The following is a 16,229-nucleotide window of genomic DNA, read 5'->3' as shown; positions in this document are numbered from 1 at the left end:
AAAAAAAGAGAGAGACATTTCCAGGCCTCCACCAGGCCTGCCGGTATAACTGCCATCTACCAGCAACTGTAAGAACAAACTTAACTATTCTAAGCAAAAATAATTTCATCATTTTGTGTGGCATTAACACCCCGCTCCTTCAATATGTTACCTATAATTTCTTGTTGACATCCAAACAATTCAGAGCTAAAAATCCATTCTCTAAAAAAAAAAAAAAAAGCCACTAAATAAAATTATAGACCTATAATGTTTCCTGAATGATAAGCAGGACAGCCTGGCAAAAAAGTGCATTTAAAAATATTTGATTCTACCTGCATACATGCAAGGAAAATATCTAGAAAGATAACAGTATTAACTCTGGGAATAAATACTAATTTTCACTTTCTTTCAGATCTTTCTTTATTGTGCGATTCTGATCAGAATAGGAAAAAACAAAACCCAAACGGTTCCCTTCCCTCCCTCCTTTGCTAAGTTTTTCACCTTGATGATCCTGGGGTGAATTTAATTTTAGAGGAGAGACATGTTCATGCTACCTCTTTAAAATCGCTCGTTATTCTACTGGAGGCAAGAAAGAAAATTCTAGGATTGAGATAATTCCTCAAGCTTTTCCCTTTGACTTACTTCCCGAGGCTGTCCGTTTTCCACGGACAGTCAGGCTGACCATGACCTCGTCCTCCCGTGGTTCAGGGGTTTATCACATGGATCTAGCTGGACAGGCTGGGGGAGTCCCTTTTCTCCTTCTCTGCTGGAATGCGATAGGACAGCTTCCCTGAGAGTGCTATCTTACTCCTTTTCTCAAGAGAAAAGCAGAATCTTTGTTTAAAAAAGATTCCTCATGCTGATGAATAAATAAAATCTTTACCAGATTTTTAAAAAGCCCCTAGGCTAGTGTATGAGCCATTTGAGTGTGAGGAAAACCATTGAAAATTCTAAGTCTATTGATGCTTGATTACAACAATAAAAGCAGGAGCTAATTCTCTGATGATACAGGTAATTTTTGCCAGGTAACCCTTGGAATGTATTGCTTCGGTCTCTAGCACGATAACTACTCAGAACAAATGTTCAAGAAATAGCTGCTGAAATGACAAGAGGACGTGTGTGCATTAACCACTGGACCTGCACATTTCCATGTGGGGAGAAATGAAATCAAAGGGAGAAGCTTATGTGATGGTACTGTAGAGATAGAGCACAATGCTAGCTATTTATTTAACAATAAAAACAGGCAATCTGAAAAAAATGGGACCTTCCGAGCTCTTCCTTAGAATTCTGGTAACGATATTCACTAAAGAATTCTTGAAAAGAGCAGAAGTCTGGAAAACAACAGTGATCTAATCTCACACTGACTTGCTGTTTTTCCTGCTCGTGTGACATAACACAAATGAAAATAGAAGGTATCAGAGCTAATACTGTATTTAACATGAGAGATGATCAGAAAGGATGCCCGTCGGTATGGGCACAGAGGGTGAATTCCAGCCCTTTACAGTGTTTACTATCTGTTTGGGATGTACCCCAGCGGGGAAAAAAATCCCTAAAATAAATATGCTTAATTTATTACAACCCACTTACGAAAGTGTATTTCAGAACCATTTAAAATTCTTTAGCAACACGTTGCCAACAGATACAAATAATTTATGCAACTAACTAGGAGAGCTTCTTTTAATAGCTGGCTATTTTCCTGCTGGAAACTGGAAATCTGTCTCTGAATATGGATTTCGCCTGTGCTGCTCCTGACTTACCTTGGGTGTTAGCAGTCTGCACGGCTGAGTTTCATTAGTGTGTGATCTCAGCCAAGTGCCAACCCTTTGGGTACCTGGCTTGACCATTTTTACAAAGAGGGAGTTAACTTAGGTTGAAAAATGACACAAAGGTTTCCTCCTGCTTTCATCCCTGATGGACAGTGGCTGTACCAGGCGCTGTGTGAAGTGCTGTGATGGGATAACGAGCCTGGAAGCAGGTTGGGGGAAAGGGTGCCGATTCATTAGTGATGTCCGCCATTGCCATGGTCAAAGAATCGGAAGTAATCATTGGGACATGCTGCTGAGTTGCTCTCCCTGACTCAATTATCCCTCGAGTTCCTTCGTGCTGTAAAATTCTATTTTTCTCCTAAAGGCTGTAACTCCATATGGCTATTTCACTTTCCAAGTCCACCATTTATAACCCAGGGGGATTGTTGCTAATGATAGAAACTGGTTCCCTGCGAAAGCATCCCAGGATTTCAGCCACAGCTCCGTATTACTCATATTCAGCTGTAGAATTTCACGGGGCACCACGGATGGCTTTGTAAACTTGAGAACGCATCACCGGCTGCTGTTCGTGGTGGAGAAACCACACAGGCTGTGATTTATCTCACTGGACGCCATTAGCATTTCCATGTGCCGGACCTCCCCCCCTCCCCCCCACCCCTTAGAAGCAGATCAGAATGGGATGTGGTCATTTCTGACATTTTAAAACGCAATTTCCAATAGCCTGAATGCTCCTCGGTGTTGTGAAATAGTTAAATAGAGGAATATTTACAACTTCTATTAGCAGCTACCATCATTGGGTTACTATTAAATGAAAACTTGATCAATACTACATCAGAAAAGATGAAAAATCCTCCCTATCTGACTGAGTGTAGAATCCACTGGTCGTTTTATGACTGCACCGTTCTCTGGAGAGTGTTCCTGAGTGCAAGATGATGGTCCTGAGTGATGCGTTTTGCATTTAGACAGCTGAGTTAGCTGAGAGACGCTGACGTCACCGTAGCTGAGATGCCGCGCGGAGAGCCCGCCGGGACCCTTCCCACCAGAGGACTGTGCAAGTGGAACCTCACAGAGCGATCCAGGTCGCACCAGGGCTACGTCAAACTACCCGTCGTCGGAGCGAGCACTCGTGATACAAATGCGGCTTTTCTGTCTCAAGAGGCTGCACATTTCTGAAAATGCCCCGGGACCCTGCGTCACCAAGGTCGGCAGCACCCAACGTAACCTCACCACTGACCGGGTAAAGAAATAAAACCAATCTACCGTTCGGATTTATAGGCAAAATAAATCGAAACATTGGTTCTTACCTATAAAATAGGAGAGCAGAATTGCCAGGAGCACCGATACCCCTACGGCACACAGTGCGGTGCATTTCCAGCTACAGTACTTGGAAGATTTCTTGAATTTAAAAGCGCTTCTCGATAGGGTGTTTCTAGGCAGTGGCCGAGTGGGCGGCGAGTAGACAGAGCCAGATGCCATGGTGTACCCTGGGGTTGCAGTACTGAACAGCGGCGTCGTCCCTGTTCCTGTTTTGAATAGGAAATGCCTGCGGAGAGAGAGAACTGTTAAAGACGCCAGGTACAGACAGCCCCTGTCCTTGCAGGTCCAGTGGCAGAGATGCAGCCAGCCCGGCAGAAGGGCTCATGTGTCTCTTCAGCCATTTATCTCAGATGGTTCCAAAATACTAAGAAAAGATTTTAGCCAAAAAAAGGAAGCACCGAACTCAGATAAATGACTGAAGAAAGAGGCTGACTTCTGGAATGTAGAGCATAGTATGAGCACAGAGGACGGCCGTCCCTGCAAGTGGCTATCTAGAGACACAGGACGTTATTTCAGCCATAGCAGCTCTGGAGAGAGCCCTTCTGGAACACCCTTGTATGGATGTTAAGTCTTAAGAACATCATCTTCCCATTTCGCTTAAGAAGACGGTTCCTCTGAAGTTCCACGTGTTGTCATGTAGACCGTGTGTGCATTTGAGTATGTGCCGCGAAACACAGCTATGCACGATCAACCGATGACGGGCATCAGGCTGACTTTCTAGATGTCCCCGGAACCTCGGCATCCCAGCCTGCCAGTGGTTCCCTCCTGCTGGTGCCCAGGCAGCTGGTCAGTGCTGAAGGAATGCAGACATAACCAGAAAGGGACATCTGCTACGGGGGAGGGAGGGTGACAGGACACTTTCCAAAACGAAGTCTGAGTAAATGACGGGGTCAACGAAACTGGGTGTGGATCACACGCGGACTGGTGTCCTTAGCAACGGAGTCACAGCAGCGAATGCCCAGAGCTTCTGAAGTCGCCTGTTCTCTATTTAACAATTTGGACAACCATCGGGTTGTCCACACAGATGCTGACTTCTAAGACTGCACACTGAAACCCACAAGATGTTCTATACCCATGTTGTTGCAACAAAAGCTTACAGGAGAAAATGTTTAGCAGAAAGTAAGCCTCCTATGATAAGATGAGGAATTCTTTAGGAAAGGACCAATTTTAAGATGCCTGTGAACAGTTAAAGTCCCCACATTAAAAAAATCAGAACACCATTTTCCCTGGGTTACATATTGGAGTCACAGATGATCTGGAGCCTGTTTGTCCTGTGTCCTAACACTGGTGCTGTATTCCCTGACGACATGGCCAATGAAATCGAAGGCTGAGCGTGCCTCATTTTCAGGAAGTCAACTCGCCAGCAACTCCCACATGGGACAGAACAGCCTGATGCGGAAGGACCAGAGATGGCACACAGCTGGGGGTTTCATGCAAAAGCTCACGTGTCTACTCCTGCATGCACACACTCCGCGGGCATCTGTCCGTACGGAGTTACAGAGTCCATTTCCAGTAACGCTACTGGGTGAGCAATATGTGCAGAAAGTCCAGTCTAGCAGCCAGAGAGGGAACGAATTCTGGACGGAGGCAGCAGCCCCCTGCCCGCCAGTGACTGCGCAGGAGATTGATTCTCTTCACCAACCTCTTCTGGTCACTGACCCTTGGCAAAGCAGCAGAAGCAGCAACCTGCCCAGACTGCCCATCTGGGACCAGGTGGGCGTCCCTTCTAACAGCCTTTCCCTTCCGGGGTAGCCCTTTCTGCCTGCTTGGTTGGTGCAAGCATCTTGACATCCCTTCCCCTGTTCTAACAGACCTACCCGTTTGAATATTAAAGCCAACAAGCAAGTAAGTGAAGAATTCTGATAGAATCCAGAAGGCTTGGGTTGAAGGTTCTGAGCTATCATTTCCTATTAGCATGACCCGGGGAGCCTCCACTGTGTGACCAGCTTCCCCTCCCCCATCTGTAGAGAGGAGCTGATGATTTACTCATCTCCCAGGGTGGTAAACCAGTTATTGTATCCAAAAATGCCTTGCCGACTACAAAATTAGAACAGATGCAAAGGGTAAGTGACTACTCTAAATCCAACTAGCAAGTGCATTGTGGGTTCCTGCCCCCCTCCCCCCGGAACCTCTTCTTTTTTTGCATTTAAAAAAATTTATATTAGTTTATTTTTACATATTTTTGTGCATTTTTCCATCTCAGTTGCAATCCCCTTGGCCCTCCGGAACTTCTTTATGAAGCAAATGGAAAAGTTTACAGCCAGCATCAAATAGCACATGCGGAGCGGCATTTTTAGCACCTACTGCCTCAGTCGTGTTCAGCTTGGTTGTGAAGAATGTGGGCTCTGGAACCAGGCTGTCTGGGTTCAAAACCAGACTTTGCCTAAAATTAGCTGGCTGATGTGTATTAAGTTACTCAAATTTTCTGTGTCTCAGTTTTATCATCTGTAAAATGGGAACAGAAACTGTATCGATTACATAGTCTTTTTATGAGGATTAAATGAAGTAAGATACAAGAAGTGGTTACATTAGTATCTTGTGTGGTAATTGCTCAGTGAAAAAAAATCCCCTCCCCCATTCTCTTATCAGAATTTTATTCCAAAAGACCCAAACATTGTCATCAAAGACTTTAACTCCTAATTCAAATATACTACCGCATAAAGCGATGTATACAAATGAATGCACAGATTGCGAAGTGGATGTTGGCGGTTCCCTGCTATTTGATGCTGGCTGTAAACTTTTCCATTTACTTTATAAAGAAGTTCCATAGGACTAGATGGTGGCACACCAAGGAGGAGCCCAGCCTCTGAGTATTCCAGTGTGTGTGTGTGTGTGTGTGTGTGTAGACCACAGCTTGACACAGCCTTGTGTTCTGGGACATTCATGTTCGCGGTCGCGTCCCCTGACTGCTGTAAACGGTGCTGCAATGAACACAGCAGCACAGACTTCCTTTCAAATAATATTTGTGCTCTTTGGGTAAGACACTCCTTCCAGTGGGCTTTTCCCTCCTGTTTCCCCTTTGTTTTGCTCAGCCTCACCTCTCAGCCCCGGCAGCTGCTTTTACTGCTCTGCTGCCTGGAGAGAGGAGCCCAGATGAGAAGTAGAGCTAGTCTGAATCTCTTGCTACTCTCCTAAAGCCCAGTCTCCTGGGTGAAATGGTGTGGACTGGAGTAGAACCATAACGTATGGGAGAAATACAGCTGGAGCAAAAAAAGGGCTTTCCCTCTGGGAAAATGTCTTCCTGCTGGGAGCAGGAAGAACACAGAGGGGAGCCCATGAGAAGCTGGGATTCACAGGGTCCCGTGCAACAAGCCTGCGGTCTGCTTTGCAGGCAGCGTCCTGGGGAGGTGGCAAGATTCCAAAAGTCTGAGGCTGTGGCTGCGATTTCCCTGCCAAGCTAGGTGCTCACAACTAGCAGAGGGCACTCTGCACACCAAAACAGCACTGGCAGCCGCTCGGGGGTGTCGCCAGACAGACGCCTGAGCATCAGTCTCTGGTACCATGAGGAAACTGCGGGGCAAGTAATAACAGAGTTTGGGCGATAACCCAGTGTTGCAAGACACAGAACTTAAGTTGGTAGAAAATGGTTCCCTTTAGATAGAAAACTTTGTCTTATTAAGGGTTAGAGGCAAGAAGCAGGGGACCAAGCCAGAACTGCACCTGGGCTTCTCTGCACAAGAGGCCCAGTGCATTAGGGTGGGCAACTGAGTGAGGGGGAGCCCTGACCACAAATCTCAAGAGAGACCTGCGGAAGGTAACGCGGTCGCCCAGAGAACGGTGATGCGTGGAGTGGGTGGGAGAAGCAGGTGCAGAGAGGCCCTCTGAGCAGCTCAGTCTCGGCAGGCTGAGTTTCTTCTATCGTTGCCGGAGTAGTGAGGACAGCAGCGTGTGTAGCTGGACGTGAAGGGCCGTGCAGATACGGAGGCTGCGTCTGCGGCACGTCAGTTCGTAAGCAAAGGACAGAAAGCACGAACACTCAGTGTCTTGGGGAAGAAGACTCAAGCACCAGATGGGTTTATAATATCATTTAAGGGGATAGAGGCAGAGGGAGTGCAGCTCAAATTCTCTGAGTAAAATCTGCAGGATTAAGGCTTCAAATAAAATAATGATGGCAATATTTGAAAGTAGGGTTGTTTATCTAACGTCCAAAGTTTTGGACATCTATCCGCTATGCAAATCTATTACTTGCCTTCTCCCAGGGGAATGTACATTCCCTGAAGACCTACGCACCTCTGTTTTCAGGATTTAGAAAGCTCCTGGCAAAGAGCTGTGCACATAGTAGCTGCTCAAGAAATACTGTGAAATAAAGTAAGTGGTGGTCTTTGTGCTCATGGAGAAAGGGGGTGTCAGGAAAATTATGTTCCTTGGCTGAGCAGTAAGATAAAAGTAAACAAAAGTTAGAAATTCTAGGGGCCCACTGGAAAGCATCCTTTGGAAATGGCAGATAGCTTAATGTGGTCTGGGGCAGTTTGCAATGGGAAGTGGGATTTGAACCTGAGCCCGTGGGATTCTACAGATATAGTTCCAGCGTTATCTCTACCATGTGCCAGACAGTACAGGGAGCTAGACACGGCCATGCGCCATCCTCAAGCTGGATAGCTCTGTTTCGGTTTCCAAAATCTCAGCTCGACATACAAGGTCCATCTGCTTTGGTGATCCTGGCAATGACGTCTTTCAAGAACTAGGCTTGAACTACGATGAAATTCTTCCTTCTCTTAGAGCAAACTGCCACTTTGAGATACTGTCGAAACAGTGACGTGATAATCAACAACACACCCGGCCCCCGTGTGAGTGCAGCTGAACCCCTCTTTATCTTGAACAACTTTTAATCTACTTAATAGCTACATTTATGTTTGCTGCTGCAAGATGAAACAGAATTTAACTGTATTTAGGCCACTGCCTTTAATCTATTTCCCTGCTTCTCTGTACATGTCCACTCTGTCCAGAGGGCATCACCAGCACCCTGCAGACAGATGTGAAAACAGAAACATCCTAAAAACACTGAAAAAGATGCCACATACCAGTGCACTGTATTTAACACACTGTATTAAATGTATGCATTGTATTTAATTTAAATACATGCATTGTATTACATAAATGCATTATATTTAATTTAAATACCAGTGCATTGTATTTAAAAAATAAAGGGTCCTGAATAAGTTCTGCTGGCTTTCCTGCACAGAGGTACAGAAACATTTTTCCATGAAGATTATGTAAGTAGATGTATTCTGACACCCCTCCTAACCAAATGGTGTCATTTGCCTGAGGGCGATTCCTTTAGGTAAAATTAGGCCTCAAGTCAGAGCTATTAAATACAGCTATAAAAACTTCAGACAGTAAGTAGAATAGGAGAAAAGACCTATGCCAACATATTCTCTATAGAGAATGTCTGGCTTCCGAAGTGGTAGGAATCTGCCCATTTTTACATCCAGACAGTGCCCTTCTTTCCAAAGGCAGCAATGTCTTTTCCATGGAGGTTTGTAAAACATTCAGTCCTAGGGCCTCCCGGGTGGCCTAGGGGTTAAGCCTCACCACTGTCAGCGCTATGGCTATGGTCTGAGTTCGACCCCTGCCAAGGCGCTGACCCCCAGGGCACAGCAGACCTCTCCCCTCCGGCTGCTCCCTCAGCAGTGGATTTCAGCAGATCCGCCTGTTCTGCTTCCATTGTCTCTGGTGCGTCCTCTCACCCCACCGCACCTCTGGCCCACACCCCAGCTCTTGGCAAAAAGTTAAATAAAAGAATAGTACTAAAAAACTCCATTCTGACCTGACAAGTGTGTGTTGGGAATCACTGACTTTCCTTAAACCGTGGCTTTTCCTTGTTTCAGGACCTAGCAATGCTTTGGGTCTTTAACACCGAGGACACTCAACCAACAAACATAAACGAACCGGAACCTCTACCCCGTGAAAGCTACTCAGGGAGTTTCAACGTGTCAGTCTACCCCCAAATTCTCCCTGCTCCGCCCTGGCCCCACGCAGGCCGCCGGGTGCAGCAGCCTGGGGAATGTGGTTCTCCCCATCCAAATTTCTGCAAAGATTACTATCCCAAACCCCTGCTTTGACCTGGCATCCCCATGAGGTTGGCAGAAGAAAGGCAGAAATTGTCTCTACTTCTCAGGCCGTATTTGGGAATGAAAAAAAAAAGGGGGCCTGGCACAGCATCTGCAACAAAGCAGCGGCGGCCGCAGCGCCCCTCAAGGCCGCGCGCCCCCGGCCGGCTGCCGGGTTCTGATGTGCCTAATGGCGCCCTGCGTGACGCCTGCCTCCAGTTCCCGGGCTATTTGCGCCCCCGTTTCCACGCTGGTGATGAACTCGAGGCGCACTTGAAGAGAGACTATCAGAGACTGAGATGAGGAAAATCCATTTCAAAGCCCCAAAGACAGCGGTGCGGAAGGTCAGCGAGCACTAACAGTCGCTTTGTGGCTCTGGAATCTTGAGGGGATGCTATTGAACAACAAGACGGGCCCGCGGGGCTGCCTCGCATCATTAACTGCGCTGCCACGGAGCCCCGAAACCCTAAGTGGGAAGGATTACGCCAGATGAAGTCCAATTAATGGCGGCCCTTTTCTCCCGCACGCTGAAAGCTCTGTTTCTTTGTTGATCCGCCTTCACACCAACCTTTTCATGGCCGCTTCCGCCCTCTGTTCTAGCTGGTCTTTCTAACGGGGCCTGTGATGTCCCTTTTCGAGGGGTCATGTCACAAATTTAAAATTAGTAGGGACAAAGACCGAAGCGCCTCATCTTTCTGCTGCCCCCATTCCTGCCTTCTGGTCTCTGTTAGTGACTCTGCTTTCGTCTCTAACTGGGGAACTTCGAGGCAATTTCCAAGTACTGGCCCAGCCCGCTGGCCGCTGGCCGCTGCCCTCACCCGGGACGCGACCGACCGGCGGGGCTTCTTGTATTCGTTCCTTTAAGGACGTTTTTTTCTTGTTCCTCCTGTTGTTGGTGGAAATGGATGGGTTCTTCTGACTTCTGTACCAACTTCATCTTTTAAAAAAATACTTGGCAGAGGCAGAGAGGAGCCAAAAGCACACTTCCATGTCCACCCCTCTGGAAGCTCACAGGGAGCACTGGTCTTCAACACACTGCGTAAGTCCGGCTCCTCCTCGTGTCCTGTCCCGGTTTGCACCCCTCTTACCTCAGGTTACTTGTGTTTTTTTAATCATTTGTTTTGCCTTTTGACTCGTATCCTAACAAGTGTGTTCTGTCCCTTAGTAATTTTTCACTTTTGATTGATTTTGTGTATTAAAGTAATAAGCACAGAATTTACTCTCACCACCTTGTGGCAAAACAGTCCAGTAGGGGACACATTTAAGTGTGACTTTCTTTCTAGCAAACACGGTATTACTATACTGATAGATCCAAAAGACCCTAACATCATGCCCCAAATTAAATAGATTTTATAACTCAATTGTAAGCTTGCAAAAGTCCCCAGGAAACAAAATAGGTTAATGCCAACCTTTTGTCCAGAAGATTAATATCGTCATACTATTTGTCTAATATCACGACAAATAGTCGTAGTTCATAAGTAGATGTTTCAAGGACCAAAATCAAAAGCATTCTGGAAAATAGGTTCTAGCATTATTCAAAGTGGCTTTGCATCATTTCACCAATGGGGCCCTGGCATAGAAAACACAGGTCAAACAGAAAGTCTTCAATGACTGAATGAAATTTTAATTCTACTAACTTCATAATGGGTAATCTTCACAGAAGGGAGTTTTTTTCCTTCAATGTTTTCTACAGTGTCCACAAACCTTTTTAGAAATGAACAAACCAAGCAAATGATCGGGAAGAAAATGAGTTCATTCTCTGTCCGGAAGGCATGCAGAGTATGCCATACACGGCATCTGTGACATACAGATACTTGGGAAAAATATTTCTATCGTGTATTTCTTATTATACCTGATGGGGGGGGGGGAAGTCAACACTGCACCCGCAATGTTGGCTCTTTCTTCTACTTCTTAAATTCTTTGTGGAATGAGAGTAATTTACATCAGACTACATGAGAACTGTTAATAAAATATCTTGAGGCTCTGAATTCACCTTATATTTCTAGGCAAATCAATAAAAATTTTACTGAGGCTATAGATTGTTTCTTTCAAATTAGATGCTCTGATTTCAAAGGTGACACACCAACGGGGAGAAAGACTGGCTATTATTCGGCTAAAGTTAGAACCTGTTCAGAATCCAAAGTTCTGAACTTAAGAGCTCAGGAAATTTTAAGGTATCGGTTCCTTTTCCTTCAGGCAAAATATAACTTTCTGGGTTTAAGAGGCTTATTAAAGGTCTCACAAGATTTCCTCAACATCAAACAACTTCTCCAAAATGACATTTTCAGATCTAAAGCAAATGAATCCGCACGTGTAGATTAAACTTACCTAGAAATATATGAAGGCTAAAATAACTACCAAGTTCAAGTAGTTTTAGTTACTGAATGATGCCAAACAATGGGAGTTTGCCCAGAATTCATCTTAAGAAAAAAAAAAAAACAAACCCAAACAACTGTCAACAATTAAATTACTGTGCATTATTTTCCTTCCCTATTGTCCAATATTATTCATTTAATTACTTGCAGCTTATAATTGAGTCTATTTATTAAATTCTACAGGACTTAACACAGCTCCAAATATTAATTTGTCAGTATATAGCTGATATACCTCACTGGTGTATTAACCATTATCCACGCATTTGGAAAACTTACAACCTGTGCTTCATTAGCACAGTCTTTAGGATTTTCACTGTCAAAATTCAAACTTTAAATTACAAAAACCCAGTGGATTATCCATGAAAGGTCTATTTAGTAATGTGTTTAGAACTGATGCAAAGACTAAAACAGCAGTTCAGTTAAATGACATGCTTTGGATAATGATGTCAGGAAATATGAACTTTCTGGCAGACATTTATACAGAAATCTATAGGAAGCAAGTCCATATAGAAAAGTACCTGCTCTTATTCAAGGTTGATGTCTGTCCGTTTTCCTTACCTTTTACCAACTGATTCTCTATAGTACCAGAGACATATAGTGCTATTACTTACAGAGCTTAAATACCACGCTGGATAATAGCCAAGAGTTAAACAGCTAGTTGGAAAGAAATTTCCATCACTTGGGAATGCTGCTGTTCAGAAGATCCTGAACTAAGAGATGGCAGCATGAATTCTCAGGGAAAAGGCCACCCATGCCAGCGTCCATATCAGACGCAAAAGTCACTCCAGACTCACTTAACTTCCTCTTCAAGATCATTCACTCAGCTAGAGCATGGAATTGCAGGTTTTGGTAGGGTCTTGGGAACTTGAACAATCAACTTTATGAGTAGGAGTAACAAGGTACTTGGAGATTATTTCATACATTCAGGTGGTGGTTCTCAAGTTTTACAGGGCATCAGAATCTTTCTGGATGGAAACCCAGGGGCTGACATTGCTGATTTGGGGCCACACTTTGAGAACCCAGACAAAGCTGTGGGTGTCAGCTTACTGCCTTCCTAGCTTCAGCTTAATGTCAAAACTCCCGAGATGGAATAATAGGAGAAAATCCATTCCAAAGAGTCAAAGGATGGCACAGGACAGTCTTGAACTTTGAGCGGTGACTAAGCGGAGTACACACACATGCTGATTCTCAAGGATGCACACCTGAAGCGTATGTATTATCATGTGATGTTATTTGAATTAAAATGTAAACATTTCCTGCAGACAAATCACTGCTGATAGATCACTTCAACTACTGGAATTTAGAAAACAAAGGCTCTATCCTTTTAAGCTGAACATCAAGATGAACAACATTTTTCATTGTATTATCTTATGTTATCTCACTCCTGTGTTTTCACTTTCCACATCTTTCTTCATTGTTCTTTCCTTTCCATATCACCTATTTGCTAAGAAATCTATTCCCTCAACCTTCCTAATCCTGTAGCTACATGACTGTTGGATTCTTCTTTGTTTGTTAGAGATATTTCCATGGTTATTCTAAAGCATTCACCACCCTACCAGAATATTACAGAAGTATCTTCTTTGCAGGGCTTCTCCTTCCTTTTTTCACTGAACTGAATACTTGGATTTGTGATGCACGCTGAAGTCTAGCTGAGCATTTACGTGCCCAAAAGGTTTAACGACATTCTTGGTTACAGACAATGCTATTTCTCCAAGTTTAACTTCTCTGGCTGGAATAGTGGCTATAGATTCGTTTTCCCTCTAAAAACTTTGCTTCAATTTGTCACCTGCATTTAAACCAATACAGGAAAGGAAGAGACGCTTTTAATCATTCTCTTTGTCCATTAGCAGAGACTCTAAATATTGTAATAGTGATATGCGTGCAAAGTACGTGTATACACACAGAGAGATATGCAACACCCTTCCCCCTTTCCACCTCTGCTAATTTGAGAAAGGAAGGAAATAAAAATATTTTCCTGCTCAGCATGTTTCTCCCTAACTTTTCTCCTCCTTTGAAGCTGAGGACAAAGTAGCAATCAAGGTGATGTTCTGGCCATGTGGAGAGATGGTCCTAGCCTGAAAGGTTGGAGGAGGGCTAGCTTCTGATCTACAAAACAACGCGATGAAAAAAAATTCTTATGGAGCTTCAGAGGGAGCAGAATTCCAGTATAATTGGGGGAAAAAAATCGTATACCGAATCCTCATTATTACCGCTAAAGGGAACGATTTTGCTTTCATCCTTTAGATATTATTTTAAAGCATGTTTTCAAGGGTAGGTACAGGAGAACCTACTTAACAAGTGTGGGGGAAGCAAAAGGTATTTGGAGAACTAGTTTTTAATTACCTTCTTCAATAACCACTCTGGTAACAGCAGATCCTGACAAAAGCTGGAACTAAGAAGAAAACTTAGTAAATAGGATTTTAAATCTGAAACCGCTTGTCTCAGGGATTGATGAAAGGTGGAAGCGTTAAGAAATAAACCAGAGAGATTGTACAGGGGAGGGGGACAGGGGATCAGGAGAAGGCAGCGGTGGGAGGGAGCAACGGTGATGGTGAGAGGAAGGGGAAAGTGGACATTGTTATAAAATGAATAGTAATGTCAGTGTATATATAGAAACCAAAATAGAAAGAAGCTTAAAAATAGAGCTGAGCTGTAGGAAAATGCTAGTAAATACGTTAGTAACTTTTCTTTCCATTACGATAATTTAAAATCTCTAACTCTCAATTTGATGAACTTACGAAAGGGAGATGTATACACACATGTGCAAATTTCACAAGCATTGCCAGGGCTTGTTCAAATGGATTAATTCTTTTGCTTCCAATACAAAGATAGGATCACTATGTATCCAACAGTGTTTTGCAGAAACTAACATACTATGTATGTTTCCCCAAATTACAAAAGAAATTATTTTCGACTCCTACTAATTAAAATGCTTCCTTTGTTATTACCTTTCAACTGATGATGGTATGCATTTTAAAAGAACAATATTTTAAATAAGACAAACATCCCCCAAGTGAGTAATCAACACTCAAGTGCAAATTACTTATTTTGACATTCAAACAAAAGGACAAATATGTAAAGATCTGGTTGTGACACAGTGAGCCAGTGAGACTGATCAACTACTTCTTCGTGCAAATGGCATGTTGTGGGCTCCAATCTATTACACTTTTGAATTGATGTGCTATTATCTTTGGACAACTTTCGCACCAGGAGGTGATCCCAGCAAGAGAAATAACTTAAATGAAAAGCTTATAAACAAGATACATTTCACTGCTGCTACCTGAATTAATAGGTATTAGTGGCTGTACAAATAGTGATTTGAGACAAAAGCGGTTTTTAATATTTCACTAAAAAATGTGCACTCTGAATGTATTAATCATTATAATTTTAGCAAATGACTATCAATTTGTAATTATTCTGACTTTGCAAACATGTTCATGGTAAACACTGCATTATGTGTTAATTGATCTTTGAAAATTAGGAGGCAAAATACTATGGTGTTAAGGTGACTTGCAGGAAATAAATTTTAGGAAGCTCTGCCATTTTTCACATTTACCTTTCAGTCTTATGTAAGGAAAGGGCTGATACAACAACGACAAAAAAAAATGTAGGCGTAACCACAGCTATACAAGATACATAGGACAACAATAGGGAGGAAAATATTTTCTGTAATCAAACCCCAACATACAGTAAAAAAAGAACAGGATAGTTAAATAGGCCAGGAGTTTAGCCATTATCAAGGAGGCTAAAACTGCTTAATGTGTTTGCTTCACATCTTCGTTACTAAAGTGGTCTTGCCATGACATCTAGTGCACCAATCTCTATCAGACATTTTCTTACATGCTTTAAGGTACCAATTACACCACTATCGGCAGTTACTACCTACTAAATATGTTAACATTAAAATGGAAATGAAAAAGAACATCTTAAAAATTCCTAGGTGCTATTTGAACAAGACTTACTCTATTTAATTATTAATTCACTTAATTATTGATGGCCTAAAATTGTTCAGCAAAGCTCTTTCCATAGATTTGAGAAGGAAGTAGATCCAGATTGAAAAAAGTTTTTCAGGTACAGGTTTAAATTTATGAAAAGAAAAAGAATTTCAGCATTGTAAATGATGTTCAAGGAGTCCAGGCAAGTAGACGCGAGGACAGGAAGCTTTTAACCACACAAAATGGAAAACCACCACAGAGTGGAAAATAGGTTCAATAAAGCTGTGGAGTGCCTGTTTAGGTGAACAAAGAAAAGATTCTCTAATTTAAACTTCCCAAAATCCTCGCTCTGAGAGTGCGTCTGAGATAAAATACACTTTTTGAAGATGAGGAAATTGAGATCAAAGTCACGTTGTCAACCAGCTCCTGACGATAGTGTGATTCCCTGCAGGAGGAACACACCTTAACACCTGTGCAAAGCCAGCTTTATTGCTTTGCATTTTCAACAGGAATATGATGTTTTATAATATTTCACACACTGCTGATTGTGGAACAGACCCCCAGTCCTTCCAGGGGAGAGTTAGTAATGCTATGTGTCTCCTAAGAAGGGCAAAGAAGGCCCTCCCTTAGGGCGTATCGGGTTGAAGCACTGCACTAAGAAGCTTAAGTCACTTCCGCATGAGCTCGATCCCCGCCTGCCCCGGAAGTGACCACAGGGCGCGGCAGACCTCTCCTGACCCGCCCGCTGCTCCACTCAGCTGTGTACTTCGTCGATCTGCCTGTTCTGCTCCCCACACTGTCTCTGGT

At 43.5% G+C, this 16,229-nt stretch overlaps 1 protein-coding gene across 1 annotated transcript in view; it reads right to left on the bottom strand.

The window, feature by feature from the left end:
* Positions 1–16,229, bottom strand: part of TENM3 (teneurin transmembrane protein 3) — a 554,583-nt gene that overhangs the window by 143,912 nt on the left and 394,442 nt on the right. The window contains exon 5 of the mRNA XM_012724797.1: positions 3,050–3,288. Within this exon, the coding sequence (XP_012580251.1) occupies positions 3,050–3,288 (239 nt within the window). The remainder of the gene's footprint in view (positions 1–3,049; positions 3,289–16,229) is intronic.

The sequence above is a fragment of the Condylura cristata genome, unplaced genomic scaffold, assembly GCF_000260355.1.
Source record: "Condylura cristata isolate star-nosed mole 26May11 unplaced genomic scaffold, ConCri1.0 scaffold00014, whole genome shotgun sequence".
In the NCBI taxonomy this organism is placed as follows: Eukaryota; Metazoa; Chordata; class Mammalia; order Eulipotyphla; family Talpidae; genus Condylura; species Condylura cristata.
The sequence above is the reverse complement of the archived record's forward strand: the minus strand, read 5'-3'. Positions and strand labels throughout refer to the sequence as shown.